The following is a 27,447-nucleotide window of genomic DNA, read 5'->3' as shown; positions in this document are numbered from 1 at the left end:
CTAACTAACTAGCTAAGTTGGAGGCGTAACGCCCAGGTGCTGGAGTTAGCCCCATGCTAGGAGAGCAGAGACAAAGGAATGTCTCCTCTCTCCCAGACAGTCAGAGGAGGAAAGGAATGGAAAGGGCGGAAGGAGGAGGGGCAGATAAGCTTCCCTTAAAGATGTATCAGTCTAACAACGGAAGGAAGTCAGTCAGAGCATCACAGGTAAAGGTAGTCAAGCCTGTCCATCTGCAGGACCCTCACGCTATCTCCCTTCTGGAACACAAACAAAAGCACAGAACAGGAGTTGCTCGTGCCCCCCTTCCAACAGCGGGTGGGGACAGAGAACGATGTCAGCCTCCTCTTTCTCGCTGCAGGGATGCTGGGGGCTCTTACTGTGCGTCGCTTTCTGGCCCCCTCAGGGTCCAGGATGACCCCCGCCCCATCTCCCTAGTAACAGCCACCCTCTGAGATCCCCTCGTTTTCAAGGCCGGAGGATCCAGCATCGAGTAAGAGGTCTGTAGCTGGACGTTTCTCCTTGCTGGGGCTCAGACCCCCGGAGTCCTCTAGATCATTGCTCTGCTTGCAGCCTCTGCCAGGGATGCCTGTTCCCCTGGAGGCCCCTCCAGCAGTAGGGAGGGCGGGGAGGCCGCATCCGCCGTCCAGCCGCTGCTCTGCTGTGCACTGACTGTCCGGTCTTGCTTTTGCTTGCAGGCCGCATGGAGCCGAGAGGATGCGCCGCCCAGCTGCTCATCAGCTTCTCGGTCCTCCTCGGCCTGGCCGGGGCCCAGTGCCCGGAAGGCTGCTCTTGCTCCAGGGCTGCCCAGGTGGAGTGCTCCGGCCCCAAGATCGCGGAGATGCCCGGCCCCTTGCCCAGCGACGCCATGAGCCTGCAGGTCGTCAACACCCGCATCACTGAGCTGGGGGAAGCTGCCTTTGGGAACGCCTCCACGCTCATTGCGCTGCGGATGGAGAAGAACGGCCTGTCCCGCCTCAGCCCCGGCGCCTTCAAGCACCTGGTCGCTCTCCGCTACCTGAGCCTGGCCAGCAACAGGATCCAGGAGCTGCCGCTGGAGGTCTTCCAGCCCCTGGGCAAGCTGGAGTCCCTGCTGCTCTCGGGCAACGCGCTGCGCCGCATCCACCCGGCCCACTTCGCCCAGCTAGGCGGCCTGAAGGAGCTGCAGCTGAACGGGAACGACCTGCAGGCCCTCCCGCCGGGCGCCTTCGACCCGCTGCCCTCCCTGCTCAAGCTCAACCTAGCCAAGAACCGCCTTGCCCTCCTCCCGCCGAGGCTCTTTGCGCAGCTGCGGCGCCTCCAGGTGCTGCGCCTGTACGAGAACCAGCTGGCGGAGGTGCCCCCGCGAGCCTTCGGCGCCCTGGCGGAGCTGCAGGAGCTGGGCCTGCACCAGAACCGGATCCGCCGGCTCGCCCCCGGCCTCTTCTCCGCCAGCCGTCGGCTGCAGAAGCTGTTCCTCTCCAACAACCGCCTGGAGACCCTCCCGGGAGGCGTCTTCCTCGGCCTGCCGGAGCTCGCCCGCCTGTCCCTCTTCGGCAACGCCCTCCGGGAGCTGCGGCCGGGAACCTTTGGCCCCATGCCGAGGCTGGCGGAGCTGTGGCTGTACGACAACCAGCTGGCCGCCCTGCCCGGCCACGTCTTCGCCAACCTGACAGAGCTGCGGCTCCTCGTCCTGAGCAGGAACCGGCTCCGCGCCCTCGCCCCTGAGGCCTTCGCCGGGCTGGGCCAGCTCCTGGAGCTCTCCCTGCACTCCAACGAGCTCTCGGCGCTGGACGCAGACGCCTTCCGTGGCCTGGCCAAGCTGCAGAACGTCTCGCTGCAGAACAACCGGCTCCGCGCCCTGCCGGGACGCCTCTTCCAAAGCACGCCGGGCCTGGTGACCCTGCAGCTGCAGAACAACTCCCTGGAGGCCCTGCCGGCGGGGATCTTCAACCGCTTGCCCCACCTGCACGAGGTGCAGCTGCACGACAACCCCTGGCGCTGCGACGCCGGCCTCCTGGCCCTCAAGCGGTGGCTGCAGGAGAACCGGCGCCGGCTGAGCAGCAGCCGCCCGGCCTGCGCCTCGCCTCCGCTGCTGCAGGGGCAGCCCATCGCGGAGCTGGAAGACGCGCGCTTCGGCCCTGAGGTCGCCGACGTCACGGACTGGCGGGTGCCCGCCTCCGGCCCCACGGAGAACCCTTCCCGGGATCAGAGTCCGGAGACAGCCCTGCCCCCCCACTCCCCGACCCCTCCGGACAATGACGTCGGCAGGGCAGAGACCGAGACGGAGGCCCCCCCGGGGGCGGCCACGGAGCCTCCCCTGCCCCGAATGGCCCCAACAGAGGGAGGCATCTGGGGCTTGACGCGCACCCAGACAGGGGTGGTGGTCACTTGCATGGTGGTTGGCGGTGCTTTGCTCCTTGGGGCGCTGGTTGCGGCAGCCCTCTGTGGGTACCGGAGGAAGACCCACCTGGACCTGAGCGCCTAGAAGGGAGCGCGGAAGAGCTGGCAAGCCGCTCGCGGGTGGGGGGGATGGGGGCGTCTCCTTTTGCATCCCTTTCTCCAGCTTTACCATCCTTGCTCCGTAGGCAGCCTCCAGGGCTGGCTGGGGGGGGCACGCACCCAGCCATCCCCTCTCTTACACGCACGCACGCACACCGCCCTGCCTGACGTTTCTCTTCCTGGCACGAGAGGCGTGTGGATGAAACGCGACTAGCGTGCTTCGGCTGCACTTCGCCACTTGCGTGCCCTCCTCTGCCTGCCCAGTCTGGCCGGACGCGGGCCCTGGGTTGCCCCAGGCGCTGCACCCCCGTCTCTGCCATGGGCTGAGCGGCTGCCCCAGAAGCTCCTGCTCCCTTGCGACTCCCAGGCACGCAGGCCCTCTACGGCTGAAGAGCCATGCTGCCCTGGCGGGGGGGGGGCACGTTGTGGCTCGTGCCCTTAGGAAGAAACTCCCCTTGGGGACGGAGAGGGAGGAGCCCCTGGAGACAAGAGCCAGGCTCTGTTCCCGCCCCTTGTGGGCCGCTCGACTGCGGCTGAGAAGAGCCGGGGTCTGCCAAGGGCGGCTGGCTCCCCAGTGCCTGGTGCCATGGGGGGGGTCTTGCCCAAGAGAGAGCGAGCAGAGGACGCCCCGAGGCGCCCAGGGTGGGCGGGGGGCGCAATCTCATCCAACCCAAAGGCTCCTGTTGGGAAGCCAGACTGGGAGCGCTGGGAAGCGCCTACGGAGTCCCTGTCGCCAGTGTGGGCGAGGGCTGGTTCCCATGCCAGCCGGTGTGCCCCTAAAAGGGCGCGGCCATCGGGGAGGGGGCTTTGGCTCAAGAATCACCCAATCACTGAAAATACGGCGACAGCATGGGGCACTCTGGGGAGAGGGGGCTGCTGGGGGGTGCTCAGCGGGGGGGGGGCTTCCCTCTGAACTGTTCAAACCCTTTTTCTGCCAAGGAGGCGCACACCAAGGGGGTCAAGGTTCAGGGGAGTCGCCCGGAGACAAGAGGCTCACCTTCTTTTCGCCTCAATCGGAGGCGGCCCTGTTTTCAGTGGCCACAGAAAGGCACCCTGGGGAGGGCCGGGCCGGGGTGCCCCCCATCTGCTGGCACAAGAACAAGCAGCGATCAGAGAAGGAGGAGGGGGAGGCGGCGGCTGCGACTCATCCGGCAGGAAAAGGGGGGAGTTCCTTCTCCATAAAAGAGGGCTGCTCCTTCCCTCCCCCGCACAGGCCCAGTTTTGGGGCTTTCCAGTGGAGGGGTGGAACTCCTCCCAGGAGCACCAGAGGCTCCTTCCTCCAAATGGCAGTTTTGCCAAATTGCTGGCACACCACTAAGCGCCCTGAGTGGCTGCAGGAGGAAGCTGCCTACCCGCAAGGGATGGTGCCTGTGAACATGGCGGTAGAAGCCCGTACAGAGAAGGTGTTAATACTTTTGTGGAATTACTCCCCCCCCCCAAAGGAAGACCTGGAGACGCTTCTGGCACAAGCTGAGACAGCTGGCCTGGCCTTCCTGATGGTGCCTTCTCCTTCTCCTCCTCCGGGCCCTTCCCTCCTGTGTGTCTCCTGTGTGTGGTGCGTGGCCAGAGTCACCACCCTCTTGCCGCCACAGCAGGAGTGCAGGGTCTGCAAGAGGGAGGGCTTCTTGCTCAAGGGAGGGGGCAGCTGCCCAACCGCCCTTTCTGCTCCACCAGATGGAATGCAATCCCCTCTCCCCAGCCAGCCACAGCTGGGCCTCCGCACAAATTCTTCTGCATTCAACACTTTTCACCTCTTTCTTTGCAGACAAAACACTCCTGGATTCCCCGGGGAGGGAGTGTAGAATCCCTTGGGAATGGCGCCGACAGAAAGAAGCCTCTGAAAAGGTTGAGGCAAAGGGCCCGTCGCTCAGTGGCCGATCACTGCCTGGCATGCAGAAGGCCCCAGGTTCACTCCAGGCAGGAGCAGGAGAGATGCCTGCCTGAAACCTGGGAAGCCACTGCTGCCAGTCAGTGCAGACAGTATTGGGCTAGATGCACCAATGGCCTGACTCAGTGGGTGGCAGCTTCTATCAAAATCTGTTGCTGTAATTTTAGCCCCAGCGAAATTTTATCCACAGGAGATGGAGAACGGGGGAGGGGGGAGTGCAGTTACCTCTCATCTCTATGGAGCCCACAGTTATTAAAAACAAACGACCTCATTTGCGGGTGTGTGTGTGTTATGGCTAGAAGGTGCTATGAAAACTTACTCGAGGAGACCCAACAGTCTTCCCCAAAAGGGAGTCAGCTCCATGTGGTCTCAGAAGCAGCAGCAGCTACCCTGTGGTGGAACCACAGAGAGAAGAAATGGGCAGATTAGCGCTCTTCCTCATCAAGATGGGGATATTCCTGGTCCCTTTCCCCCTTCTTCTGACCCGCCCCGTCCTGAGAAAATAATGAGAAAATCATAGAATAGTAGAGTTGCAAGGGGCCTGTAAGGCCATCAAGTCCCACCCCTGCTCAATGCAGGATCCACAATTTGAGTGCAGCTGTGACTGGGCTGCAGCGCCCTCCCCCCACCCTCCCCAAAAGACGGTAGCAAAGAGCACAGCTTGCCATATTTTTAACTAGAAGGGCTTTTTAAGTGAAAAAAAACCCTGGTTCTCTCCCAGTCTGTATATCTTTGATGATTGCCTGTCCAATGCCAACACAGCCCCATCATGCCCCACATTGCAGGTTGGGGGAGGGATCCAAGGCCCTGCAGCTGGACCGACCAAAGGCCCTCTAGCCGAACACCTCTTTCCTGCTGCGGCCAGTGAGAGGCCCCGGCGGGAGGCCCACAAGCAAGGCAGGCCCACAGTAGCCCTCCCTCCTCCTTGCTTGCCAGCAGCTGGCAGCACCTAGCCGTAGAGACTAATAGCCACGGAGAGCCTTAGCTTCCATGAGTTGCCTGATCCCCCTTTAAAGCAGCCCATGTTGGTGGCTGTGGCCACGTTGTGTGGGAGGGAACTCCATTGCTGGAGCTGCTCCTGCGTGTCTGCCTTGAATCTTCCCGGAGGGACGTTCTTCCGACGGCCCCGGCTGGGTTCCAGGACTGCGAGAGGGGATTTCTCTCCCTTGCTGTTGTCTCCACACCAACCACACACACCTCCATCATGTTCCCCTCCCCCACTTTGCTCCTCTGTTCTCTAGACCAGTGGTTCCCAACCTTTATGAGCACAGGACCCCCTTTATAAGCTGAAAATGTTTTGTGACCCCCTCCCTGCAGGGAGGCAGGCTGGCTGCCAGGAAGGAAGGGGGAAAGCAGCCTTTCTGTGCAGCCTTGCTTCTTTTTGCTTCACAAAAAGCCCTCTCCTCTCATTCTAAGTAAGGGTGCTGTCAGTAGCGGCAGTGCAAGGAGACAGGAATCAGTGACAGTAATCCCCTCTTCTTCCTGGTAGCCCCACCCTCAGCCTCCTTTGGCATCTGCCATGTATTTTATAGGCAGATGCCTGCCCTTAGTGCGCCTGAAAGACGCTCTGGCTGGTGCTTCAGCAAAAGGCCTCCCCTCTCGTTTGGAGCAAGGGGGAGGTGTCATCTGCAGCAGCAGTGGAAAGCAGACAGTATAGAAGGAGTGAAGACTTTTTAAAAAAATTAATAATTCATTTCTTTACTGTTCACGGCCCCCTCTGGATTACTTCGCGGCCCCCCTGGGGGTCCCGGCCCCCAGGTTGGGAACCACTGCTCTAAACTAAAAGCCCCGAACGTTGCAGCCTTTCCTCAGAGGGGAGTCATTCCATCCCCTTGATCATGTTTCCGGAGCCTTTTCCAGCTTTGCAGCCACATCCTTTATGAGGTGCAGCAAAGTACCAAATATTTTTTATTTTTATTATTTATTTTATTTTATATTCCAAGTGTGGGTGCATTATAGATTTGTACCAGGGATTACGATATTGATAGCTGTATTTACACTTTTCCTAACGAGTCCACACAGTGGCCGACATTTAAGGCAAAGCAAGTTAAACCTCCTTTGCATTTCTTGTTGTGAGGATAAAATCAGGAGGGAGAGGACCATGTTTGTATGCCACTTTGAGCTCCTTAAAGGAAAGGTGGGGTATAAATGTAATAAACAAATAAACAAAACAAAATACAGAAGCCCCGCCCCGTGGATGGCCGCTGGCCAAACCCACTTTGTCCAATCAGCAGTGGCCACAGCTAGGCAGGGAAGCACCAGCCAATCAGAGGTGGCGACTCCCAGGTCGGCTTTTAGGGGAGATCAAAGGGGACTTGAAGGGTGTGCCCCTCCCACCCGCGCTGTGCGGGTTTCTCCATTTGGCTTCCGCGTGGGAGGCGTCAGGTGCGGACCAGAAGGGAACCAAACGGGGGGGAAGGGAACCGAGTGGACCGAGTGCCTCCGAAAAGTTCCGGGGGCCAAAGCAGCGAGCGCCCCCTCGGGAGGAAATGCTACGTTCGGAAGGGAAGCGGTCAGGCTAAAAAGCCCGGGGCTGCTGAACCTGCGGCCACTAGTAGTTGCTGGGCGAAATGGAGAGGCAGCTCCGTGGGTTAAGGACGCGATGCTGCGGCCCTTGACCCGCAGCTGGCTGGCTGCTGCGGCGAGCCCTTTGAGCCAAGCGGCTGCGGAACTTCCAGGCAGCCCCCCCCCGCAGGCCCTCTGCGGATGACTGGGGGGGAGGCGTCTCTGCCGGCTCAGCCCGAGGCCGGTTCTCCTGCCAGTCTGCCTGGACAGGGCCTCCAGAGGAACCAGCAGAGGGTCTACAGGGTGGGGGTGACGGGGGGGGGCTGTGCCGCACCAGGCGCGGGAGCTCAGGCCCCCGAGATAAGAGCAGCCGGTGCTTTCCCTCCCGCATCTGAGTGGCGGCGGGGGGGGGGCTGGCAGCAGAATGGTCATGGCCGGAACCCCACCCCCCCGGACATTTTTAATTGAAGGGGGCACAGAAGCCTCTGGAGGGAATGACTTAGCTCTGGGGGTTGCGGGGGGCCCCCGGCCATTAACAGGAAGGGCTGCCCTGTTACCTGCCCTTCTCCCCAAATGAAACACGCCCCCTTTGGTGCCCCCTCCCCTTTCAGAGGCAGACAAGAGCTCTGCTGCTTTGTAGACCCTACTCAGCGCCCCCAAAGCAGCCCAGAGGATCGGAGGCCCCTTCGGGCACGTCGGGCGCATTTCCTCGGCGGCCTCTACCGCGTCTTCCTGTCCGCTGCAGCCGCCGAGGGAAGGAGCTGAACGCCCGACCGACGGGCCGAGCGGGGCGGCACGGGGCTTTCCCGGCCGGGGCGGCGAGCACAAAAACCCCGGAGCGCCACCCGCTGCGCAGCAAGACGGAGCTGGGGTGGCGGATCGCAACCCGCGGCAGCGCAGAAGGGCCTCTGTTTCGGGCAGGCCGGAAGGGGCGGGACGGGGGAAAGCACGTGCTGGCAGCAATCCGGCAGCGGCGGGGGCCTGCCAGGGCCAACGGAGCGCTGCCCCACCGAGCCTGCGCCCGCCCTCGGCCAGCCCCCGTCTCCCTCCTTATTTACAACCAGGCCAGGGGATGGCGTCGTTTGCCAGCCGCCCCCCCCCGTCTCCGCGCTGCCTTTGCAGGACTCAGCGGGGAAGGGGATAAAACCGGCCTTCCTTGGCTCTGGCACCGCCCCCTGCCTTCCGCCCCACCAGTCAAAGTGGGCACAGCCCCGCTGAATCCAGGGGACACCCCCTCCCCTTACACTGGAGCAGCTCAGCGATTATGGGGTCTTAGTACCCTTTTGTTAATCCTGCCGAGAGGGTGTTTTGTGGTCGACTGATTATTGATGACATATTCTGAGTATAGAGCCAGTGTGGTGCAGTGGTTAGAGTGTTGGACCACGACCTCGGAGAGCAGGGTTCGAATCCCCACACAGCCATGAAGCTGACTTGGTGACCTTGGGCCAGTCACTGCCTCTCAGCCTCAGAGGAAGGCAATGGGAAACCCCCTCTGAATACCACTTACCATGAAATCCCTATCACCATAAGTCGGGAGCGACTTGAAGGCAGTGCATTTCCATGTCGTTCTGAGTATATATGTTGAGGGCCACAGCAAGAGGGTTTGACTCTCAAAGGGAGCCTGCACATATTTTGCATGATCAGATATGGCAACCTGGAAGTGACTAACCACAAAAGATGTCTCCCAATTTGTGAAGAGTTCAGTGACTGCTCCAGTTCAATGTGTGGCCACGGCAAGAAAAGGCCCATTCCATGTTCAGGATTTTTAGGAAACGGAATGAAAAGAAAGTGCCACTATCATAATGTCCTTGTCAAAATCTGTGGTGTGGCCACACATGGAATTCTGCATAAAGTTCTGGTTGCTCCACCTCAAAAGGGACATTGCAAGGCTGGGAAAGGTGCAAAAAGGGAGGATCGGAAGAAGCCAGGGGCTGGAATGCCAAAGGAGCAGCGCACACCATTTCAGGGCTTTTTAGTGGAGCAAAAGACAGGAGAGGAGACAGATGCATAACGAAGGGAGGAGATGCATTTTCCCCTGTCCTCCTTTGTACTAGAAGATGGGGTCACTGAGCAAGATGGAGGGACATCAGATTCAGGACAGGCGAAAGGAAATATTCCTCCACACTGTTAACAACCGGAACTCACTGCCGCGGCCATCAACCTAGACCGTTTTTTAAAAGAGTTTGACCCATTTACTTTTTTAATTTATTTATTAAATTTCTATATGGCCCTTCCTCCCATAAGGAGCCCACGGAGGAGGAGGAGGAGGAGGAGCATGCCAGTGGCTGCTGCTAGTCATGAGGGCTATGTGGAGCCTCCCTGTTCAGAGGAAGTCTACCTCTGACCTCCAGCAGCTGGAGGGCACATTGCAAGGGAGACGTGTGTGGAATTGGGCCCTGGGCTGGATGGATCGTTGCTCTGAGCCAAAGCCTAGTCTGAAGAGTCTGGAATGGGCAGCGCCAAGTCCCCAGCAGGCTCACACCCAACAGAGGTGCAGTAGGCCATCTGCAGCTAATGCGGCAGCAACACTCGCCCACCAGCTTGCTGCAGGGGAGGCGTGCGGCCCTTTGCCAGCCCTGCTGGATCAAGAGGCCGATTCCGTCAGGCCAGGAAGGCCCACCCTGGCATTCCCACTGGCTGCCGCTGGCTGCTGCCCTTGGGCCCTGTGTGGCGTGGGGTACTGTGCCAGGAGGTGCCCCATGGGCCGCCTTCCACACAGGAGGTGAGGAGGAGGGGCGCCCTTCCCCTTGAGGCCTCTGCTGTGCTCACCGGGGGCGGGGGCTTGCTGCTGCTTGTTTACCCAGAGGCCAGTGCCCTCCCCACCCCCTCCCAGGCTGCCAGCCAATGCCCAGAACCTCTGCAGACCCCGGATGTGGCCTCTGATAAGCGGGAACCACCAGGAGGTCAGTTCACCTCTGACGGTCAGGAAACAGCACAGAAGGAGTGGCCTCGCTGGCAGACAGAGGGGGGACGGGGGGCGCAATGGCTCCTCCTGGGTGCCCAGCGGTTGCACCCGTGGTAAGTGCCCAAGGGGTGCCTGCAAAGGGGCAGAAGCAAAACAGCATCCCTTCGCAGGGGGCTGGTGGGGGGTGGGGAAGGAAAGGGGTCCGGCCTGTCATTTGGGGGTGGGGGAGATCCCCCTGCGACAGGCAGGAACTGTTGAGCATGAAGAATGACAGCGACGGGTCTGCTTAAAAAGGTAACTGTGACTTGGGGTAGTGGGACCCAACTACGGTGACCTTCAGATTTAAGCACCGCAAGCAGGGGCCCCTGAGCTGGCCTACAGCAGAGGCTGCCCCACAGCCAGTGAGTAGGGGAGAGGCAACTCCGGCCACTGATACCTGCTCATGCCTGTCAAGTAGGAAGGGGGCTCTTGGAAGTCCCCTAGCCACAGAGTGGCATCACAAGGTCTTTCCCAATAATTGTCAATTGATTTTCCCCTTCATCTCTCTCTCTCACCACACACGTACACACACACACAATTTGCTCAGCAGCCACAGGCCCCTTCTGGTGGCTGAAAAAGATATAGATAAATAAATAATAGAACGCCAGAGTTGCCCGATGACGCTGATTAGCACTCAGGACAAACAAAAAGAAATTCTATCCTGCAAATAGCACTGAATAGTTGACTTCTCAAATTCTCTGCCACAAAGTGTGGGGGCACTGACCTAGATGGCCTTATAGGGGGACTGGACTGCATGCAGTAAGAGAAGTCCAGCAATTGCTATTAGTCATGAGAGGTAAAAAGTGCCTCCATGTTCAGAGGCAGTATACCTGAGTAGCACTGCTGTGAACAAGCAATGGAAAAGGTCTATTGCCCTCTCACCCTGCTTGTGGGCTTCTCTTTGGGGCATCTGGTTGGCCACTGTAGGAAACTGAGTGCTGGTCCAGATGGGCCCCCTTTGGTCTCACCCAGCTATGGGGCTCTTCCAATGTTCTTAGATTCCTGGGAGGTCTGGGTAATGTGCTGCCAGGGGTGGGTGGGGATTAACCAGCAAATGAGCTATCAATGCTCACCCCTGAGAGGCTCACCTGGTCCCCCCATTTTGCACTTGGTTTGGTGCCAGCAGGCACAGATCTTTCTTGTCCTTCTGAAGGCTTTTAAAGAAGCCCCTTCAGGGCTTTAAAAGATTTTGAGGCTCTGGTCTGTCAAAGTTGCAAGACGTGTCTGTGCTTGTCTTACTAATCTATCCCTGCTGATGATTGAGCGGGATATAAATGCTTTAAATCAATAAATAGTATGTTTTACTCCAGTTGCATTTTTGTTCCTTGTTTTGTATTTCAATCATGTTAATGTAGGCTGCCCAGGCAGCTTCAGTTGTGGGGCAGCACAGAAATACCATCAACCAACTGTACGTTAATTGTACAAAAAACAAACCTGTTTGGAAAGTTGAAAAGGTACGTGCACACACTCGCACACACACACCCCCTTCAGCCTGAATTGGGCTGAACTCAAAACGATGCAGTTTTAAGGGGTTTTTAGAGCATCCCTTTGGAAGTAGGATGAAGTGGTTTTCAGCGCCCGCCTAAATGCTCTTATGTCCTCCTGGCCGTACTGAGCTTTGTTTCTTTCCTCCCCCTCCCCCTCAGGGCAAGTGGAAGGTCATCGGGCACCTGCAGCTGCTTTGCCTCTTGGCCCTGGCACAGCCGGGGGGCCCTGCCTGGCCCTGCCCAGCCCTGTGCCAGTGCTTTGGGAACATGACTGTCTTCTGCTCCGAAGAGGGTCTCAGGAACATTCCTGAAGAGATCCCCCCCAGCACCACTCAGCTGTTCTTTGTGGAAACAGCACTGGCCTCTGTTCCGAGCAGGGCCTTCACCAACATCGCCGGCAGCAGCCACCTCACCACACTTGCCTTCCTTGGCAGCTCCCTCGAGGCTTTGGGAGAGGCAGCGTTTGCAGGGCTGCCAGCGCTCAGAGTGCTGGAAATCTCCACCAGTCAGTTGACGGCTCTGCCCGGGGAGGCCCTTCACGGCTTGACCAATCTCAGCACACTCTCAGTCAAGTTCAGCCCCATTGAAACCCTGGAGACGGGGCTCTTCAACAGCACCCCACGCCTAGAAACCCTTCACCTCCAAGGGAATGAGATGGAATCGCTGCCCTCTGACATCTTCCACCCACTGAGGTCTTTGAAGACGCTCACGTTGTCTCAAAACCACCTCGCTGAGCTGCCGGGAGAGGTATTGGCACCCCTGGGAAGCCTGCAGGTCTTGAAACTGAGTGACAACAACCTGACTTGCCTCCCTCCCGGCTTCTTCCTCCCCCTGGTGCAGCTTCAGGAGCTCTTCCTGGACGGGAATGCCCTGATGGAGCTGCCCCCGGGAGCCTTCTCTCGGCTCACCTCCTTGAAAGGGCTCCACCTGCAGCACAATGCCCTCAGGGGCCTGCTGCCCTCGGTCTTCGCTGCACAGACCAACCTGACCTCCTTGTACCTGGACAACAACCGATTAACTGAGCTGCCAGAGAGGCTCTTCCACGGCACCCCAAGCCTCTCTGTGCTCTCCGTGGCCAACAACCAGCTCCAGGCCCTCCCCGCGAGGCTCTTCCGCAAATCTCCCTGCCTCACCCTCATCGTGCTGTCCCACAACCGCCTCAGCCGCCTGCCTGCCGGGGTCTTCCAAGGCCTGCCTGCCCTCACCAAGCTGCTGTTGAGCCACAACAACCTCACTGCGCTGCCAAGGGATGCCTTTGCCAACCTCACCAGCTTGGAGGTCTTGGACCTGGCCCACAACCAGCTGGCGACCCTGCCGGAGGGGATCTTTGACTCCAACATAATCCTCTTCAACGTGGCTCTGAAAAGCAACCCCTGGGCCTGTGACTGTCACCTGGCCCACATGGCGGACTGGCTCCAGCACACTGATGCCTTGCTCAACTTGCAAACCTTATGCAGGAGCCCGGCTTACTTGAAGGGACTGAGCCTCCCCACGGTCAAGAAAGAGCAGCTGGTCTGCCTGCCTGGCCCCGGATCTTCCCGGTGCCGAGCCGAGGGTCTCGAGCCCTCTGGGGAGCCTGGCACTCTCCCTCAATGCACTTACCAGGATCCGGTGGGGGCCATCCACCTGGCTTGTGACCCAGACGCTTGCCAGCAGCTCAGCCTGCACCTTCCAGGGCAGCATTTCAGTGAGAACTGGACCCTGGGCTCGGGCTGTGGCACCGTGAGAGTCCACATCACGGTTCACATTGAGCAAGACAAGGCCCAGCCAGGAGGGGAGGCTGTTCTTCCGTGAAAGAGGCCCCATCGCACAAGGAAGCCCCCTAAGTAGGACATCCCTGGCCTGGCCACACCCAGCTGGTGTGGGATGGAAAGCAGGAGGTGCCTTCAGGGGAGCCATGCCTGATCCTCATCAGAATGATGGAGCCCTACATCTCAGGGCTGTCGTCAGAACAAACATACGCAGGATAATCATGGACACTTAGGGAAACAGAAATATAAGCCTCTGGGCCCTGCCTGTGTTAATTCCTCTGGGGATTGTCAAGGGCACTAAATCGGGAATACTGAAAACGGGTCCGCTGTTTCCCAATAAAAATTTTTCAGGCATTGAGAGTTTGAACTGAATGGAGGGGGCGGAAAGGTGCCCAAGATGAGTCACCCTATGAACGGGCTTGAAGAGTGGGGTCAGTGACCAAGAACATGATGGTGCCTGCATGAGGGGTGGGCAGGGGGGCTTTCATGAAATGAAAAGAGTGCCCAATTTAAATAAATTAAAAATGTGAGATGTACAGCTCAGTAGAAGGAGAAATACTGCCAAATGGCAATAAATTATCCTGCAAAAATAGTTTTAAATTTTGATTCATTCACAACATTAAACACATTCAAAACATTTAAGTCACTGTATATAATACACAGCAACTCTCCCTTATTCACGATTTGCATTCCTCGCTTCCTCTCAATGTCCCTTTGCTTAAATCAGTCCACGCACATTGATGTAGAGTCAGACCTGGGTCAGGCCCTGTGGGGCCCTCCAGCAGTTGTGGGACGACAGCTCCCATAATCCCTAACCATTGGCCATGCTGGTGGCAGGGGCTGCTGGGAGTTGTAGTCCAGTGCCCTCTGGAGGGCACCACATTGCCTACCCCGGTCTGGATTCTCCTCTAGAGATGGTGCACACAAGGCACATGGTTATTTACGTGGAGATGGAATAGAGACATGGGGACTGGGAACGTGGGCTGCATCTCTCAGGCTCCCTCCCATGCCTTTGCAGAAGGGCCAGCTGTAAGGGGGATGAACAGAATGCATAAATTGCGCACCACCCCAATCTCCAAGCAGTGAGATTTCCAGGGGTCCCTGCGCTCGCCCAGGGTTTGGTTTCCTTGGGAAGAAGGTCAGTGGCGACTGCAGTGTCCTTATGAAATATGGTTTATTTATTTACACACATTCCAGCCTGAGCTTAGGATGGAGGGGTTCAAGGCATCAGCAGTCCAATATCCAGCTTTTCCATCAGGGTTAGAGGAGGCATCCTAAAGCCATGGTGCAGAGAGCCAGTCTCTCTGCCTGCCTCCAGCTCCCAGCCTTTCTCAGACACAACTCCAAACACACACACAGACAGAGGGAGAGAGAGAGAGAGAGAGAGCACTGCAAGCATCGCCTCCCCCCTCCTCCTGTCCTGCCCCCACTTCCAGCCCACTTGCTGGAAAACCCAACACCACCAGTGGAGCCAGAAAGCAGTGATGGCAGCTGGAGTCCTAGCCTTGCTCGCCTGCCCTCTTGCCCAGCTTGGACCCAATCCCCGCTGCCAGCGGCTCAAAGGGAGAGTGAGGTTGGGGGGGGCAACTGCTGCTCTTCCTTGCCAGCTTGCTTGCCCACCCCTCTACCTCTGAAGCGAGTGGGCAGCAATGGCAGAGGGCAGCAGCAGCTGCCGCTGGGATCTCCATTTGGTGCTGAGCCACCAGAGGTGTTCCTGAGGCTGTCGGTGCTGGTGGGGTGAGTTGAGGGGCTGTTGTCGGAGTCTCTGGTAGTGAAGGGCTCGCAGGTGGCTGTGGTTAAAACACCAGCAGTGGGTGGAGGAAGTGTGGTGGCAATTCCTGTCATGGAAGTCTTTGGAGCAGAACCCGCTAGTCATCTTGGCCCGGGTGCAGCACTTTAGAAGGCCTGCTTTGCCCCGAGAGATGCCTTCCTTAGCACTGAGGCCAGGACTTCGCAGGTGCCACGCTTTGGGACAACAACAGCCAGTCAGTGCAGGTTATCTTGCCAGGCAGAGCAGCCTGCCTCACAGCTGTGCGGTGCAGATCCTCGCCCCCTACCCGCTCTCCAAAGTGGGATGTCTCCCTAAGATAAGGCCAAGACTTCTCCCTTTGCAGCCTGCGTGTGACTCCAGCAGCTCAGTGACATTCCCTGGGACTTGACAGGTAAGTGAGGATCATGCACTAAATTGCTCCGTGGGGTTCGGAAGGACCGTTGCCGCCTCTTCTTTTCCAGCACGCCTCTTGCTATCAGGTCCTTCCATTCAATTCAGGGGAGGGATTCTGGGGTGGGGGCAGTCTGGGAGGACAGCCTGTCTAGTTATTTCAAAGCAGGGGTGGCCATCTCCTGGTATGGGGGCCTCATGCGGTCCCTCAAGACGCCACTGATTTTGGTGGCATCAAAGGGGAAAAAATTAAAGTCGGCCCAGAGTCTTTGGGTTGAGCGGAGAGGTTTCCACCCAGCTCCCTCCTAGGTGTTTAAACCGGCCCTTTCTCATGGGATGAATGGGGGAGGGGGGGACAACCTCCCTCAGCTAACCTGATCCCTGCCTGTGTGTCCTGCACACCTCTCTTGCTCTGTGCTACAGTGTGTGCGTGCCCACACCCATGTCTGACCACAACCACTCCTGGTATGTGCAGCCCCCAGAGGCTTGGCCCTTGGACCAAAAATTGTTAGCCATCCTTAACGCTACAGGCTGGGGCCTGCCAGCTAAGCTGCTGTCATCTTGAAGACTGCATAGTATTTAACCCTTTTCTTCTGTTAGGTTAATGGAAAACCAGTGGATCCTTTAGGAAAGTTTAGGAAATTAATTTTTAGGGGTGCAAGCATTATTTTAATCAAAAGAGACATGAGTCAGTTCTGAGCCTCTTAAAATGAATTTTACTAAGCAGGTCTAGAAGCTCTTTGATGGAGGCAAATCCGGCTCCCAGTTCATGGCTGGCTGGCCTGGGAGAGGGGCGAGGAGGGGAGGGGAGGGGGCCAGGCTCAGGCTGAGAAGAGGCCCACGCTAACAATGGGCATGATGGAGCAGAATCCTAGAAATTAGGATGCCCAGCTGCAGAGGGCAGGCTTATCGGGCACGGGCTCTGCTGGGGCAAGGGCTAACAGACTGCCTTGTGCTCCTCTTCTAGCATGTTCCCCATGGACTGTGTCCCCCTCCTCCTCTTGCTGGTCTTTGAAACTGGCCAAGCTGAGGAGCCCTGCAAGGGCCAAGAGGAGTATGAGTGCCCCAAGCCCTACCAGGATGTCTACAGCAAAACTAGGGATGTCACGGAGATTCCATCATCAGCAAATCCCATCATCACGGAGATGTTCTTTGTGGAGACCAGCCTTGCTGAAATCAAGGAGGGCGCCTTCCAGAACAGGCCCAACCTGGAGAAACTTCTGTTTATTGGCAACAAGATTAAAGCCGTGGAGGTGGGAGCGTTTGACAACTTAGAGAAACTGGTGGAGCTGGAAATCACTGGGGCAGAGCTAGGCGACCTCCCCTTGGGCACCTTCCGATCTCTTCCTCGGCTGCAAAAGCTGAATCTGCGGGACTCGGGGGTCAAAGGGATCGAGAAAGGACTCTTTGAAGGTCTTGGGGACTTGGAGGATATTTATCTGCATTGGAATGATATTCCTTCTCTCCCTGATGGAGTCTTTGATGGGCTTCCCAACTTGTCCTTTCTACACTTGGCCAAAAACAAGATTGCAGGCATCTCGAAGGACGTCTTCCAGCAGCTTCCTCGGCTGAAGACCCTCCGGCTGTACGAGAATGAGATCAGCGGCCTCCCAAAGGGGCTCCTGGACAGCCAGCGCGGCCTGACGGAGCTCAGCCTCCAGAAGAACAAGATCCGAACTCTGCCTACCGAATTGTTAAGGAATAAGCCCAGCCTGGAGAAGCTGTCTCTGGACAGCAACCACTTCGAGACCCTCCCAGACAAGGCGTTCTTTGGACTGAGGAAACTGAAAGTGCTGAATCTGGCTTCCAACCGGCTTAAAGACCTCCCTGGTCAGCTGTTTGGAGAGATGCCTTTGCTCACGCAGCTGGACCTGAGCAAGAACAGTTTGCAGGCTCTTCTGGAGGGTGTGTTTGTCAACCTCACAGGTGTCACAAAGCTCACCTTGTCCCTGAACCAGCTGACACGTCTCCCTCCTGGTGCCTTTACAGGCCTCGACAAACTGTCGGAGCTCAACATAGAGGCGAACAATCTCTCATCCCTGGAGGCCCTGATGCCGCCTTCGCTGGCAGGGCTGAAAACCCTCAGGCTCCGCCAGAACCACCTGGAGAGCGTTCCTGTGGGTCTCTTCGACAACTTTGCAAAGCTCGCCTCTGTGCATCTCAGTGAGAATCCATGGAGGTGTGACTGCCTCCTTCTCTACCTCCACCAGTGGCTGAAAGATAATCCCAAAAAAGTGAAAGACGACACAAAGGTAACATGTAGAAGCCCCAGGGATCTGGCTGGGAAAGTGGTCAGTTCGCTGGATGAAAGCCAACTGAAAGCTCTGCCACTGAGTCCCAGCCCTTCTCTGAAACTGCTGCTGCCCCCTTTGGAATGGGGAAGGTCAGGGGCCGGACAATCATCTGTTTTGGTCTCTCCGGGTTATCTGCCTTGGGTTCTGCTACTGCCTCGCTTCTCCTTGCCCCTCCATTAGAAATCTCAGCCTCCGGGGGCGGCGGCAGGGAGGCGCAATTGGTAGTTGGTAGTTATTTAATGGAATAACTGGGAAAGTGCGGGCAGCAGCAAGCAGATTTCATCAGGCAGGAACCTGAATCATAGGAAGGTTGAAATCCCTGTTCTTCTAATATTCAATATTAAACTGAGAAAAAGCAATGCATTTTAAAAGCATTTGATGTGGTTTCTTTTTGGTGGTGGTGGTGGTGTTACCTCATAATAATCAGACATACAAGATGCTTGTGAGGAATAGTCACATGTCGTCTGAAACACTGGGGAGGGGGAGAGTTATCCCGTCTGTGCTCCCCTAATATGGCCCTAATAAGAACTGTCTCATTCTCTCTTGATCTGGTGGACTACTTTCAAGTCGATCCCGACTTATGGCGACCCTATGAAGAGGGTTTTCATGGTAAGCGGTATTCAGAGGGGGTTTACTATTGCCTCCCTCTGAGGCTAGTCCTCCCCAGCTGGCTAGGGCCTGCTCAGCTTGTACAAGCCAGCCCTTGCCCGCAACTGCCAGCTGGGGGGCAACTGGGCTCCTTGGGACTATGCCGCTTGCCCACGGCTGCACAGGTGGCAGGGCACGTAACTCCTGAGCCACTCCCTGTGGGGGTGATCTTTAACTGGCCCTTGATGCCCAGGAGACACAAGTGGGGATTTGAACTCACAGACTCTGGACTCCCAGCCAGGCTCTCCTCCCCACTGTTTAATTACTTAATTAAAACAGCTCAGAGTAATAAGGCCACTGTGTCCTAGGAGCCAAATACTGGGAAAAAAGACTTCTAACTTCAGCGCTGAATTGTAGGGGTAGTAAGCCAAATGAAACCTAGCTTGCAACAATGCCTTAGCAGGGAAGCTTGACGGAACACAGTAAACCACAGTAAGCTCCAGTTTTAGAGAAGGGGTAAAAAGGAAACCCCTCCAGTAGTTCAAGGCTTAGCTTCCCTTAAGCACCCCCCCCAAGTTCTGTTTTCCTATGTTAAAAAAGATTAGGCTGTTGTAAGGGGAGGGGAGACTCACCTGCAGGGGACGGGGTGTAGTTGTGTGGGTCCTAGAGGGAGGTCTTGGCCCCTTACTTTTTAGGGTCCCAATGTTTCCAGCATGCTGGGAGCGAATCAGCATGATGAAAGGGGAGTGAATTAGCCCCTGAGAAGCGTGCCAGTGAGTGTCAATTGCAAGTTCCTACTTCAAGATGTGTTGACCACACCCTGGATCCACTTGGTCAAACCCCCTTGGCAAACTTTAATAAGCCAAGAAGGGCAAGGGTCAAGAGGACATGTTGCTGGCCGCATCATCGCAAGCACCTTACGTCATCAGGCTGCATCAACTGACACCATTCCCAAGAAGTTGCAGCAGACATTGCACTGGACACCTCACTGGGGACTACAGTAGATTTGCATGGAGCATCAAGATTGCAAAGAGGCGAGCAACTCTACCCTCAAAGTGCCTTGCAAACAGTTCACAGTGGTGCTAGCTATGTGTGTATCTTTTCCCCAGCACCAAAGATCAAGCCAAGAACTGCCATATGACACCACGATTCTCTGCCTGCCCCCCCCACCGCCACCTGCCAGCCAACCCAGCTCAGCTCACAACCTTTTTCTTAAGCACAAGACAGGGCTTTCCACTTAAGAATCATAACAACTTGAATATCTAACAGGTAATGTGCAGACAACTGTCCATGCACTGACCTTTTAGGAAAGAAAGGGGAAAGGCACAGCACATTATTTGCTTAAATGACAGTCTGTGCGTGCGGATGGATGGATGGATATTTTTCAAACACCACCCGCATCTCGTGCAACTCTAGTGGTGTGTGGCAAAGAGTTGCATGATAATGAGAGGTGACTCAGTACACCCCAGACTTAACAACGTCCAACTTTTCTATTGCCCTTCTGCTGTACACAGCAGCATTTTGTGTTGAAAATGGAAATGGACTGCCTTGAAGTCGATCCTGACTTAGGGCAACCCCACGAATAGGGTTTTCATGGTAAGCGGCATTCAGAGGGGGTTTACCATTGCCTTCCTCTGAGGCTGAGAGGCAGTGACTGGCCCAAGGTCACCCACGGAGCTTCATGGCTGCGTGGGGATTCGAACCCTGGTCTCCCAGGTCGTAGTCTAACAAAACACATCATAAACAAAGGAGATGCTAAATTCCATCGAGTCTGAGCCCTGAGTGGGAATTTGCTTTTCATCTTAATAGTTGTCACATCTAAGCATATGATGTTTTAAATGCCCCATGACTAACACCTTCTTGTAACTTTGGCCATTTCAAAACAGTGAAATGTTGTTCGAATTAGTGCAGAAGGTGTACAATTCACTGGTGACTGGTATGACGCCTCAGGCGTGCACACTGGTGCTGAATCCGGGAGGAGGGGGGAGAGAGAGAGAGCATGCTCAATGGTGAGGGCCCAGCCTGAACCCCTCTCACTTCAGATGCTGCCTGTGGTTGGAACCTCTCCGGGTTTGGGCAATAAGGCTTTTCAAGGTGCTTACCCACCGTTGATAGGTGGCCAGGCAATTCTGCTGGGTGGGGCAGGGTGAGGGCTCTCCCCCACCCCTTGCTCTCTCCCCCCCACCGCACTTCTCTCTTTGACTCCCCAGTCTGAAAATGGAAAATGGACTGCCTTCAGGTCGATCCTGACTTATGGCTACCCTATGAAGAGGGTTTTCATGGCAAGCGGTATTCAGAGGGGGTTTATTATTTCCTCCCTCTGCGGCTAGTCCTCCCCAGCTGGCTAGGGCCTGCTCAGCTTGCCACAGCTGCACAAGCCAGCCCCTTCCTTGTCCGCAATTGCCAGCTGGGGGGCAACTGGGCTCCTTGGGACTATGCCGCTTGCCCACGGCTGCACAGGTGGCAGGGCACGTAACTCCTGAGCCACTCCCTGTGGGGGTGATCTTTAGCTGGCCCTTGACACCCAGGAGACACGAGCGGGGATTTGAACTCTCAGACTCTGGACTCCCAGCCAGGCTCTCCTCCCCACTGAGCTATACTGTACCAGATCTAGGAGGAGATTTTTAACTGTGCAGCAGCGCCTCCTAGTGGAAGGACTGGGAATTCAATAGAAGGAATTACTCTTGTCTCCATACAACAAAAGTTCTCAAGTTGCTAACATATTTTTTTCCTTAGATAAACGTCTTTCTGAAGGACAGGTTTTAAAAAATTAAAACCATCATGCTCCTAAATCAAGCCTCTTCCTTAGAAGCATTATAAGCATTATAAGACACTTTACAAGATCACCCCCTTTTCACCCTTCGCTGCAAGTTGAGCAGCAGACATTGCAAAAGTATTTGAATTAACAGAGCAGGAGGAGGAAAGAGACTTCAGACTATTTTATGGCCTTAACACACACCAGCAGGAGATGTCTTGAGCTCCAGTTGCATGATCAGGTGTAGCTGAAATGAGCAGAGCAGCAAAAACTACTGAGTGGGGAATGACGGGGCCCCAATGCCACGAGTACCCCAACTGGCTGGCAGCTGCAGCTCCTGTTGCAGTGACACCAAGCAAGTCCTCAGCACTGGCTTCGGCCATGCCTAGTGTGGACAGGAAGGCTGCATTTAAAGCAGGGAAAGAGGAACGGGTGATCAGTCCTTGGAAAGTTCTATGTGGAGAAGGGCCAATGCGGGCCCTAAGCTCAGCAGAGGAGCACCTGCTAGCCGCGTAGGAGAGGCCTCAGGTTTAATCCCTGGCAACTCCAAGTAGGGTTGGCAAAGGCCCCTGACTGAAATCCTGGGGAGCCACTGCTGCCAACTTGTGTAGATACATCATGACGCAGATGGACCAAGGGTCTAAGGACAGCTTCTTATCTTCCAAGCCACACAGAGATTTTCTTCTAAGCAGCCAGGAGATGGCACCAGAGGACAGCTAGCAGTAGGCCTGAAAGATCATCTTACTCCTAGTCGATCACTGCACTCTGCAGGTGAGGGCCTCCTGTAGACACCATCCCATCAGGAGGTCTGTTCCGCACAACATAGGAAGCGGACCTTTAGTGTGGTGGCACCTACCCTTTGGAATTCCTAAATATTAGGCGCCATCTCTGTTATCTTTTGGGCACCTATTGAAGACCTTCCTCTTTCAACAAGCCTTTTAAGTAGAGACCTTATCCCACTCTGCGTCTGTGTTGGAATTGCTTTTTAATATGTTTTTAAAGCTTTTTTTTTTAAAAAAATATGTTTTTAAAGATGTTTTGATATGTTTTTAAAGATGTTTAGTTTTAATATATTTTTAATCTGTTTTTATGATGTTTTAGAGTACTTTTAGTGTTTTTGTTTGCCACCCTGGGCTCCTGCTGGGAGGAAGGGTGGTATACAAACAAACAAACAGCAGGCTTGCAGTCTGGCTGCCCCACTCTGCACGGGTGAATGCAACTGCCTCCTGTGTGCTTTGGAATCAGGTGGTCCTCCTGCAAAGCCTTTTCTATGAAGGTTGGCTGTGGTCACTCACTGGTGGGGATAAGGCACCCTGCTCACGCTCAGAGGTACTATAGTCTTCATTCCTACATCACATGCCCCACGGCTGGTCTTGGGGACTGAGCTCTGGAGGGTAATTCTTAATTTGCTGAAGCATTCATTTACTAGCATTACTAGTTATGTAAGACATTTAGATCACTTCCTGTCTCCAAGGATTAAAGGAAGGTGAACCAAGAGAAGGATGTCTATTTTATTTCAACAACAGTCTAATGAGATAGGTTGGATTGGAAGGTAGCGACTGGCCTGAGTGAACTTTGTGACTGAATGAGGAACTGACCCAGGTGCTCAGAGGCTCCTACATACACCGGACAGGCTCTTTGGAGACAGTGTGGTGTAGTGGATAAAGTGTTGAACTAGGACGTGGGAGGCCAGGGTTGAAATCCACACTCAGGCATGAAGCTCACTGGGTGACCTTGGGCCAGTCACTGCCTCTCAGCCTAGCCTTCCTCACAGGGTTGTCTGCCCCTGCAGGAGGGTACTCTACTCCACTGAATGCCTTTATGCATCTGCAGGCTGGGCTCCAGAGAACTTCCCCCGACCAGCCTCAAATTGGACCGACACAGAGGGAAGGGCCAGGCTGCACTGTGTGAGCTGAGAGGGGTGTGTCAGGGCCCCTGTGACTAGGGTTGCCACGTCAGAAGCATCCCAGACTCTGAGATTTCAGATGTCACTGTGGCAGGCCCTAATGATATAACAAGGACGGGCCCTAGTGATGTCATTAAGCATGATGCATTAAGCATCAACCACAGTTGCTTGGAGCATACCATTCGAACAAAAACATTTATTGGATTGGAAATTAAAATAGAAATCTTAGCTAAAGGATGGTGTTTCCAGGTCCAGCTGAAGTGACAGAATCATTCCTTCTCACCTGCTTAGAGAGTAGGGTTGCCAGGTCTCTGGTTTTCACCTAGAGATTCCAGATTTTTGGGAAACTCTCCAGGTCTCATTTATTTAGCTTTCATTTAAAAAAAAATTAAGTTCCTAGGTGGTCTGGTTCAAGAGATATACACCAAAAAGCCAGCTCCTACCCTGCAACGTCTTTTAAATGAGCTCGTAGCTGGCAGCTCTAACTCCGCACTTTCAGGTTTGTAGCCAATAAGTGAAGTCAGGGTTCTGATTGACAAGGGATTGATTGACCTCTTGGCAATAGCTAGAACCCATTGGAAGGGCAGAAAACTTTTGTTGCTTCCTGCTTGTCTAAAAATCTCATACACTGAGTAAGCGTATAGCTTTCAGCAATAGTCTCTTTTTCTCATGTGTGCAGGATATCTAAATGTCATTACAATGTGTGATGCTTTTCTAATTATGAGGAGTCAAACAAGTTTAAATTTTCCTGGGCTGTTGAAGAGGGTAGTTTATTTGTCTAATTCACAGCCTGTTTTGAAAACTTTGCTTTTCTGGGAGTAAAGCTGCAATGCTGATCCCACATACTGGGAGTAAACCCCATTGAATTCAATAGGACTGACTTCTGAGTAGATATGGTTAGGATTCTGCTGTAAATTAATGGGACTTTTGAGTGAACATAGCAAAAGATTGTGTTTGTGTTGTAAATCTTTCTCTCCCTCTCCAATCCTATTTTTTAAAGCAATTAGGCAGGGCTTACCTAGGTGTCACTGCTTTTATTTTATAGGAAATACTGATTTTATTTTTAAAAAATGTTCTGCAGTGATCAACTAGTTTGGACAATAAACTATAATATGATGTATTTTTACAGTGTCCTGTTTGAGTAAGCCCCATTGAAAACATTGGGACTTGCTTCTGAGTAAACATGCATAGGATTGCACTATAAATATCTTTACAAGTTGTGTAAATAATAAACATCTTTGACATTCATTCTTATATAAATATTTTAATAAAAAAAATCCCACTGATTTACAGCACAGCCCTAACCATAGCTACACAAAGGTAAATCCTATTGAATTCAATGGGGTTTACTCCCAGTATGTGGGATTAGTACTGCACCTTTATTCCCAGAAAAGTGAGTATAGAATTAAAACTTCATATTGGGAAAGGTTTCAAAACAGGCTGTGAATTAAACAAATAAAACTGCCCTCTTCTACAGCCCAGGAAAATTTAAACTTGTTTGACTTCTCATAATTAGAAAAGTATAACACATTATAATGGCATCATAAGCTGCATGTACACTTTTTAAAAATTTCTGTTCAAAAATTATTTTAAAGATAAAATGTATATGTTATTTTTGCAAGTAATTCAGAAAACCCTGCATGTACACTTTTATTATAATCATAAAAGGAATTGTTTATTGTGCATGCCTACCGAGATCCTGCTGTGATCTTTTGTTCTAGATCTGCTGCACAGAGAGAAAGGGACTGCTGAAAGCCATAAAGTTAGTCAATTTACAGTATGAGATTTTCAGACAAGCAGGAAAAGGTAACAGTTTTCTGGACTTCCAAGGGGTTCTAGGTATCGCCTGGAGATTACCAAATCCCTTGTCAGTCACAAACCTACAAACCTGAAAGGGCGGGGTTAGAGCAGCCAGCTACAAGCTCATTTAACAGAAACTGAAGGGCAGGGGGAACGGATGTTTTGGTGTACATCTCTTGAACCAGACCACCTAGAAACTTAGAAAAATGTTTTAATGAAAGCTGAGAGTCCGGAGATAAGGGTGACTCACCTGGAGACCCGGAAAGGACCCCAAAAATCTGGCAACTCCAGGCAAAACTGGAGACCTGGCCACCCTACCTGCGGCAGTGTGGATGAAATGCTACTTGCCTGCTGGCCAGGCCTTGCCATTGCTCTGTGGCAGGCAGGCCCCACCCAGGTTCAGTCCCTGGCGGCATCTCCAAGCCAGGATGGGAAAGATGTCTGACTGAAACCCTGGTGAGCAGCTGCCAGTCAGTGTGGACAGTACTGAGCTAGAGGGACCAGTGGGCCTGTCTTGGGATAAGACAGCTTCCTGCATCTTTTGTTGGCCGCCAGCACTAAGCAGGGTGCATCGTCAAACTTTGGATTCCTCTCAAGTCCAGCTTTGTGGTACCTTGGCTTGCAAATGCATTCGTGCTACATTTTTAGGTGCACACTTAGAAACTTATTAGGTGTACACCCGAAAATGTCATTTGTGCAGCAGCCCCTGGAGCCCACTGGCAGCAGCGGCAGCAGCGGTTGCTTGCCTGCGTCCATGAATGCCTTTAGCCCATGGGCAGGCCTGCTGGGTGGGCAGAGGGAGGTGGAGAGCGAAAGAAGGATGCCTGAGCTCTAGCCCTGCTGTCAGATACTCTGGGCCACAGTGCTTTCTGGACAGGGACTGGAGGCTTCCCTGGAGTGCCGGCCAGGCCCTGCCCCCCCCCCCGAGACAGCAGGAAGTGGGCCCAGAGGCTGAGGGACTCCACCCACCAAGGCTCAGGGCTGCATTTCTGAACTTTCAGCGGCTTGGCGAAGTCCTCCTGGCAACATCTGGAAAAAGCAGAAGCCAGTCGGAAATAAATGACATCCAGGGGAGGAGGTCGGAGCAGCCTCTCAGTGGGGTAACCAGAGCCAGATGGGCGGCTGGGGCGCTCAGCCTGTCAGCGCATGCGGCTGCCTCTTCCGTCCTCCATCAGAGGGGCTCCTTCCAGGGGCTTCTGGCAAGCTGAGCTGAGCCCAGCAGGTGAGTGGCTTAGGCCGGTCAGATCCTGGAAGGCCCCTGCCATTTGGGGCCAAGGACAAGTATGAGCACATCAGAGCTGTGGGAGTGTTTTGGGCCAAAGCAGGCTGCTTCCTCATAAAGTCTGCTGTGAGGCTGCTGGGACCACGTCCTTCCTGGAGGCCTGTGGACCTTCTCAGGCCCAGTGTCCTTTTCCTGGGCACACGGAGAGCACTGAGGCAATGCCACATCCTTCCTTTCCCAATGAGGACAGGCGGCATCTCCCGCAGGAAATCAGCCGCTTAGCAACGGTCCCAGCAGAACAGCTAATAATAGTAGTAGATTCAGGGCAAAGGGGGCCATCTCATCCAGCAACCAGATGCCCCACAGGGAAGCCCTGGGGCAGGACCAGAGAGCAGCAGCAGCAGCGACGCTCTCGCACCCACGGTCCCCAGCAACTGAGGCTGACTGATGGTCCTCCAGGTGGGCTCAGGTCCTGCAGCTCAGTCCCTCAGATTCCCGTAACAGCGTCTGGTTGGCTGCTGTGGGAACAGGATGTTGAACTAGAGGGGCCCCCTTTGGCCTGATCCAGAAGGCAGAATATTAGCTCCTGATGCTCTCCTTGGCAAGCAGGTGGGCTAGATATCCTTTTGGAGCCCTCTAGGTCTTCACCTGTTGCTGCTTCTCAGCACAGAGGTGTGCACTTAATCTCTTTGCCAGTGTTTTCCTCCCAAGGGCTGACCAGGTGAGGCTCTCAAATATTTAGAAAGGGCAACCTCAGGCAACCTGGCACCTACTCGGTGGAGGAGTGGAGAAGGAACAAGGGGGTTAACATTTAAGCTATGGCGGGCAGGACTGAGCTGGATGCTTTGAGACTGGGCTTTGGTGCCTCTCTCCCTGCCTTCCCCACTCCCCACCCCACCATTGAATAGGAGTGCCCCTCCTTAGGGTTCAGCCAGCCTGCAAAAGGAGCCTTATACTGGGAAGGGGGGAGCTGTGTCCTTTCTTCCCCCATTCCTCCCCCATTCTTGAAACTAATGCACCAACATTCCTCCTCTCCCCCTTTATTCATTTACTTAATTCATATTTCATTTTTTCCCTCCCAGATGCTCAAGGCAGTGTACATGGTTCTCCCATCCCCATTTTATCCTCACAACAACCCTGTGAGGTAGGATTTTCAGAGGCAGTGACTGGCACAAGGTCTCTCAGTAAGTTTCAGGGCTGAGTGAGGAGTCGAATCCTGGCCTCCCAACACTCTCACCACTTCACCACACTGTCTGTCCTATCCTGCCCTCTCAGAAGCTCTGAGCTGTCAGGGGATTGAAAGGGCCACTTCCTTGCATCCTCCCCTTCCCCATCCATCCTCATTCTTTCTCTTCCCCCGCCCGCAGTGCCATTTACACTAATTATCAACAGTCCCTGGCCCCGGGAGGCCAGTGACCAGCCTCAGTCTTCTCAGTCTGCTTCTCCTCATTTATTTATGTATTTCTGCACGCAGTGCACGTGGGGGGGGGAGTCCTTTAAGTATGCAGAAGCTGCCACCTTGGCTGTGGGTCACCCTCTTTTGTTCTCAGCTCAGAGGAGGGCCGCTGCAGTTAGAATTAGAAGCGCAGACCTTCTGTCCACAAGGGCAATCCTGCAAATTTCTGAAGCACCATGCATGTTGCAAAGCTCTTTCCGTCCTTCCTTCCT

General features: G+C 54.7%; 3 protein-coding genes across 4 annotated transcripts; all 3 read left to right on the top strand.

The window, feature by feature from the left end:
• Positions 1–659: 659 nt before the first annotated feature.
• Positions 660–3,337, top strand: LOC133389632 (leucine-rich repeat-containing protein 15-like). Its single transcript, XM_061637641.1, has one exon. It carries the CDS (start codon positions 701–703, stop codon positions 2,462–2,464), a length of 1,764 nt encoding a protein of 587 aa, XP_061493625.1. The 5' UTR covers positions 660–700; the 3' UTR covers positions 2,465–3,337.
• Positions 3,338–9,719: 6,382 nt separating this feature from the next.
• LOC133388585 (carboxypeptidase N subunit 2-like) lies at positions 9,720–13,407 on the top strand. Of its 2 annotated transcripts, none has more exons than XM_061634553.1 (2): positions 9,720–9,889; positions 11,462–13,407. In XM_061634553.1, the coding sequence occupies exons 1-2, from the start codon at positions 9,854–9,856 to the stop codon at positions 13,094–13,096; spliced, it is 1,671 nt and encodes a 556-aa protein (XP_061490537.1). In that variant the 5' UTR covers positions 9,720–9,853; the 3' UTR covers positions 13,097–13,407. The 2 variants fall into 2 exon arrangements, with proteins under 2 accessions (XP_061490537.1, XP_061490538.1); XM_061634554.1 differs by lacking the exon at positions 9,720–9,889 and adding an exon at positions 10,004–10,070.
• Positions 13,408–15,046: 1,639 nt separating this feature from the next.
• LOC133388584 (carboxypeptidase N subunit 2-like) lies at positions 15,047–17,891 on the top strand. Its single transcript, XM_061634552.1, has 2 exons — positions 15,047–15,215; positions 16,182–17,891. The coding sequence occupies exon 2, from the start codon at positions 16,183–16,185 to the stop codon at positions 17,686–17,688; it is 1,506 nt and encodes a 501-aa protein (XP_061490536.1). The 5' UTR covers positions 15,047–15,215; position 16,182; the 3' UTR covers positions 17,689–17,891.
• Positions 17,892–27,447: the final 9,556 nt, after the last annotated feature.

Source organism: Rhineura floridana, chromosome 7 (assembly GCF_030035675.1).
Source record: "Rhineura floridana isolate rRhiFlo1 chromosome 7, rRhiFlo1.hap2, whole genome shotgun sequence".
Lineage (NCBI taxonomy): Eukaryota > Metazoa > Chordata > Lepidosauria > Squamata > Rhineuridae > Rhineura > Rhineura floridana.
Note: the sequence above shows the minus strand (reverse complement) of the source record. Positions and strands in the feature narration are given on the sequence as shown.